General features: G+C 44.7%; 2 protein-coding genes across 3 annotated transcripts in view; one reads left to right on the top strand and one right to left on the bottom strand.

The window, feature by feature from the left end:
* Nucleotides 1-512: 512 nt before the first annotated feature.
* ALKBH5 (alkB homolog 5, RNA demethylase) lies at nt 513-5,326 on the top strand (the record flags this gene model as incomplete). The annotated part of the gene is given in 4 exon segments (XM_078769356.1): nt 513-784; nt 2,184-2,264; nt 2,437-2,586; nt 4,044-5,326. Coding segments are annotated over 4 exon segments (636 nt in total), but the record flags the coding sequence as incomplete, so codon positions are not given.
* Nucleotides 5,296-6,000, bottom strand: part of TSR3 (TSR3 ribosome maturation factor) — a 24,462-nt gene continuing 23,757 nt past the window's right edge. Inside the window, exon 6 of one of the 2 annotated variants that reach the window (XM_068127263.2) lies at nt 5,296-5,523. In XM_068127263.2, coding sequence (XP_067983364.2) covers nt 5,397-5,523 — 127 coding nt within the window. In that variant the 3' untranslated portion in view covers nt 5,296-5,396. The remainder of the gene's footprint in view (nt 5,524-6,000) is intronic. The other variant, XM_068127264.2, reaches the window with a different exon arrangement.

Raw genomic sequence — 6,000 nt, 5'->3', positions numbered from 1 at the left:
GGGTGTCTTGTCTGCTAGCATTGCTTAGTGGACATTAAAGTTACCATCACTTCCCATCACCGGCATCCTGAACAAATTGCAAACTTCTGTCCAAACCTAACTGCCTCGGAAGAACTAACACACTGTATAGAGCATGCTACGTGAATGAGTAGCCAAATGTGCAGGCACTGGATCAGCATCATTGCCACTTCTCAGGAAATTATGCAACCAGCAAGGTGAATGCAGAATTATATCCCAATCCACTATGCATTTGCTAACGACTTCCACCACTCATGGTTCACTAATTTTGGCTTTAATAACAGACATTTGCTTTAAATTAATATCAAATGGGGGGAAGAAGGGACTTGAAATAGATTAAATAAATGAATGAATATTTGCTGTATTTGGTGATGTGGTCTTCTCAACACAAAATGGGAAAAGAAGGGGTTTGAAACAGACTATTTTACTTGTGGTTGTAATAGTTATGATGTCGTTGGACTAGCTATCAATCATGGCATGACCTTTCTTGGCAGTGGATCTATGATCTGGTGATTCGACGGCTTGAGGAGCGAAGGATCGTGGCCAAGGGCTTTGTGAACAGTGCTGTCATTAACGACTACCTGCCAGGCGGCTGCATCGTTTCGCACGTGGATCCCATTCACATCTTTGACCGGCCCATCGTGTCTGTCTCCTTCTTCAGTGACTCTGCCCTCTCGTTTGGTTGCAAGTTCTCCTTTCGACCTATCCGAGTATCCAAGCCCGTGCTGTCCCTGCCAATTGCTCAAGGCTGCGTCACTGTCATTAGGTGTGATCCCAGTGGACCTCATTTTCTTTTTTCATATGTATAAAGCTATTTATATAATCTATTTATATAAAGCAGTAAAGTATGTTTGTTTGTTTGTCCTCTTATAACTCGAGAACTACTCATCGCAGAGCAAAACCAAAGGCATATTCGGAATCAGTACGTCTCAGAGCAACTACAGCACACCTTAAAATTTAAAAAACTTCGCGTTTTAAAATTATGACGTCATCAGCGTATTTCGGAACGTTAATTTTTCAACTTCATATTCGGAATCAGTACGTCCCAGAGAAACTTCGTAACGTTAATTTTTCAACTTCATCCGATTGAAATGGGACCAACGGCATGTGACAGAGTGAAACATTTATTTGACAATGACTTCCGACTTCCGGGTTCGGAATGTGGGACCAATGCCATTTGACAGGGAATAAAAAATAAATGCCACATTCAATTGACGACAATGACTTCCGACTTGACTCACCCCTCCCCCTTCTCCCCTTCCCCCCTCCCCCTTCTCCCCCCCCCCCCTCCTTTTCCCCTTCTCCCCCTCTTCTCCCCTCTCCCCCTCCCCCTTTTCTCCCCTCTCCCCCTCCCCCTTTTCTCCCCTCTCCCCCTCCCCCTCTTCTCCCCTCCCCCCCTCTTCGCCCCTCCCCCCCGTTCCCCTCCCCTCCCCCCTCCTCCCCCGCCCAGCAATGCCGGTACTTCTGCTAGTATATATATATAGCAATGGAGGCTCAAAAGTTGAACTGTGACCGATTGTTCTGAACTGGAGGAATGTGACAATAGGTTGGAGATTAGGTGATGTATATTGTGCATAGGGAAGGGGATGGTGATGAGCAGTTGTGAATACCTCTGTTCAGTTTGGAATTGGTGACAAAAAGATGCGCAGGTGCAGTGGGTTTACTCGGCCTGCCGACCTTCAGAGGTCGGCAAAATGAGTACCAGCTTATTGGAAACGGCCCACCGCATCAGCGGCACAGCCACGCTCCCAGCAATGATGCAACCAGCAGCGACAGGCTGCATACAAAATGATGATGATTTGCATTGCTTTGGTAGTTTGAATAATACCTGAGTAAATCTGATTCCGTGTCGACCCAACCACAACTGAAGCAAGAAAATCGATCTGTAATTTTTATCAAATAATATTGGAAGTAAGAAATCGCAGATAAACTTGACACCGTAGAACTAGGCCTCATCACACTTTTCCATTATTAACCAGACTCATACCTGCAGCCTGGATGGTCATTGTCAGATGTTGTTGCGAATAATGATTAGCTCAATTGTTGTCATGAGTTTTCAATACAATTTGAACTCCATTTAGCCTTTGTACTTTTACAAATAATATGGGTGCAAGTGTGATCGCATCGTGACGATGTGATGTTGAAATCAAATTTTGCTTTTGCAGTGGCTACGCGGCAGATGAAATAACACACTGCATTCGCCCACAAGACATCAAGGCGAGGAGGGCCGTTATAATTTTGAGGAGGTGAGAGGGTATGGAAAGGACAATTGGGAACTGTTTTAACCCGGATTAGCACGATTGTGTTACCAATGGTGCGACTGTGTCTCGGCAAATGCCGTCCTTCGCATTACCTTGGAGAAATGTCATCGTGGAGGAACGGAATTGGATGTTTGAATGTTTTCTCGGATTGTGCCAGGACCAGGATAAATGCACCGCGCTTGGACCCATCTTGTTTGCCTGAGCTCCCAGATCACCTCACCAACCGGGTGAGGCGCCCCGATAAGAGGGAAAGTCCATCTGTCCGTCGATCCAGCCACCGCAAGGCTTCTCCTTACGAGGCCCACAGGTACGTGTACTACAGGCTTTATCTGCAACTGTATTTCAGTCTTGAGGTCATTTATGATGATTATTTGTGATTTTTCTCATCTATATTAGTTCTTTGATAGGGATGGCAGGACGTGCCCACAAAGGAATGCACACTTACCTGAGTTGTCTCGGCTGGGTTTGAATCTGGACACAGCTATAAACTGTGATGCTAGCGTTGTGGATGGACCATAAAGTGGGCATCCCGTTTGCTAGCATCAGTTGGTAGGTGTTAAAGATCCCACGGTGTCCTTTGCAAAGAGTAGGTGAACAGTCGCTGGCACCCTGAACAAATTCCATATTTCTACCACCAAATGTACCTCGGCCAACCCCATATGGTGGGAATACTTGGGGCCATTAAGTATATGCTACAGACTGGGTTTTGAACGCATTCATGCAACCCACAACGGTTTTGGTCTTTTATCTATACTAGGGCATTGCCCGTACTATATCTATATCTAAAATTATATCCCCCCCCTCTATTTACATGAAATGGTTTGGTCCAAAGCGAACGGCTTGCGAGTACGGTGACAATCCCCCCCCTCTATTTACATGCAATGGTTTGGTCCAAAGCGAACGGCTTCCGGAGTTTGGTAAAGAAATCGCCATCGCGTGCACAAACGCGCAGGAAAGCGAATGAATCGCAAATTCGGTTTTATTAGTTTTAAAACATAGTTTAACGCCAACATAGTTTGCAAACGTGAAATAAATGAATACGCTGTCAAATGTGCCATCCGAGGCAGAGTGTGTCCTCCACGTTCGGCACACGCGATCGTTCGCTGCTCTCTGATTGGTTGAATCGTTTTTTGGACATAGCTCGGTAAGTAATTGTCCGATTAATATGAAACCTTGAAAAGGCACATCCTCGGGTCCCCAGCAATATACCTGGCAAGTTAAAAGTATATCGGACCCGTGGTTGTCGAGAAACAGCGGTCACAGACAAACGTACAGACGTACAAACGTACAGACGTACAAACAGAGATTACTGGAATTATAGATAGATACTGTCATCACTGTCATATATATATATATATATATTTTTTTATTTTATTTTATTTATATACTGTCATATACGATACCTGGTGTTGGCTTAGCGGTTAGGGTGCCGGCTTGGGATCCTAGGATCCTGGGTTCGAATCCCGGTCGATCGCTGAATTAACGCCAGGGGGGTTGACTCAGCCTGCCATCCTTCCGAGGTCGGCAAATTGAGTACCAGTTCACTGGTAATTCCCTGTGTGTCGCAAAAGGCGACCAACAAGGTTGGCGGCAGGAAGGGCATCCGGCCATAAAATATTGCTTCAAAAAGGGGACCAAAGTGCCCGAAAAAGGCCAACCCCTGCTCTGTGGGGAAAAATGGCCTCGAAAAGGTGGGGGTTTTTTTTATTTATATACTGTCAATTTTCATTGATTTGTGTTCTGGTCCATTTTGTCTTCGACCAGACGCCGGGTGCTTGCCATGGATGAGGAAGCAGACAAACGTGCTCTTGTGCTCCGCACTCCACCATACCCCGATGGCACGCGGGAGCACCGGAGTGACAATTCCCCACCTCGCTCCAAGAGGCCGCGCCATTGAGGGCTTTAAAGAGTCAGGGAAGGAGCAGCAGGCTGTTGAGGGAGGGAAATATATTTCAATCTAACTACCATCCCCCATGGGCCTCCTTGATTAATTGTCACAGAGGTTAATGCTGAGTTCAGGTGTGCCGACGGGACAAAGCTTTACCTCTGTCCGTGTTGGAGGAATTTGGCATGGTGATTCCGAATGTGTGGTTTCCAATACCTGATCTCCTGAAAGCATCTTTTGTTCTTAGGGCCAGATGTCTGAGTAATCGGTTTGCGTCCTTAATGGCAGCACCGGGGCGCGAGTTGCCATGTACAGGTTAAAACCATCAGCTGTGTCTCGGTCCTTGCTCACTTTAGTGTTCCTAAACGGTGCCCCAACTGTTCAATTTAACAGGCACATGCTGTTCCAGGTTTCCAGCGGGAACAGCTCGTCCCTTTTGTTGAAGGCAGCAACCGTCTTTCTGCCTGCCTGTGCTTTAAACGAATGTAAACGTGACATCGGTTGTCGCAATTTGTTTTGCATTTATTTAGTCGTGTATGGGCAGTTTGTAGGGAGGAGGGGATGGGAATTGGGTTTTGGGGGAAAGAGTCTCCAAAGCCACAACAGTGGTCCTGTTTTTCTTTTGTTACATTTGTTTTGCGTTAGTTCTTGCATCGTAAGAAGGGAAGGTTTTTAGCTGAAACTTTCAATGACACGATTCGAAGAAGGTACTTGTGTCCTAGCAGATGTCTATTGAAAAGTTTTGCAACCTATTTTTCCTCCCATAACTGACAAAAAAAAAAAAAAAGATCTTTTATCTAGTCATCTTTTGTAAATATTATTTTTGGGATCCCAGTATTCTTTTGTGCAAAACTTTATTTGTTGGGAGTTGCACTTCCTTCGACTGACCTTCGTGTTGCTCTCCCGTAGATGTGACGAGTAGCAGTTGATGCAATGTTTTCCTGTACAAAAGGTGTAGGTATGATTAAAGAAAATACTCGACCTTTCTGTTTTTTTAGCAGCAAAAGGTTTGAGACGAAGCTGCTACCACGTTGCAGTGATAAAAAGGTAATACCTGCTTTTGCTTATTTGTAATATACCTGTATAGCACTTTTTGCATTTAGAATGCAGAGAAGGGTTTGCATAGAAATGTGCTGAACCAAATAAAGGTTTATTGCTTTTGTATAGTTTGGAATGACGCAAAACTGAAGGTTTTACTCCGGTCCAACTCGCAACAACATCCGTGCCTTGATTTAGTCATTCGTCTTTTCTTCATCATTTACATTTGCTTCTCCATCGATGTCTTCCTGATTGGACGACTCTGCAGATTTTTCGTCGGCACTGTCACTGCCTTTGTCGTTCTCTTCTGATGAAGAGTCACTTGAGGTGGGGAAAAGAAAAAGAGCACAAACAATCAAGTTAAAGGTTATGAGATCATTCCATACCGTTTCAACACACAAATTTCCAAATTGCTTTCTGATGTGTAGATTAGATTAAAGTAGATTAAATATACTTCCATTCCCAATGTGAGCGTCAGTTAAATGAGTCGTCAGATACGACCGTTAAAATATGGCCGCATTGTTGATTGCAGCCTTCCACTTCCTCCTTTCAAATTATTGCGTCTCAGTCTATTTGAGCTAGACGTTCTTGGAAAGCTTTTGGAAGCTGTACATTCATGTGAAACCATTAAAATCCACCTTGAAGACTTGGGGAAAACATGCTGAGGGCTAATTTTGAGCTGACCACATTTTCAGGTAAGATCAATAATTTACGATTCTCGTGGGAAGCCGACATGCTCGGAAAATATAGTGGGCAGGAAAAGAGAACTAAAGACTTTGCCCCTTGATCAAAGTGGCC

The sequence above is a fragment of the Myxine glutinosa genome, unplaced genomic scaffold (assembly GCF_964187855.1).
Source record: "Myxine glutinosa unplaced genomic scaffold, kmMyxGlut1.1 SCAFFOLD_2200, whole genome shotgun sequence".
Classification (NCBI taxonomy): domain Eukaryota; kingdom Metazoa; phylum Chordata; class Myxini; order Myxiniformes; family Myxinidae; genus Myxine; species Myxine glutinosa.
This window is presented reverse-complemented; position numbering and strand designations above follow the sequence as displayed.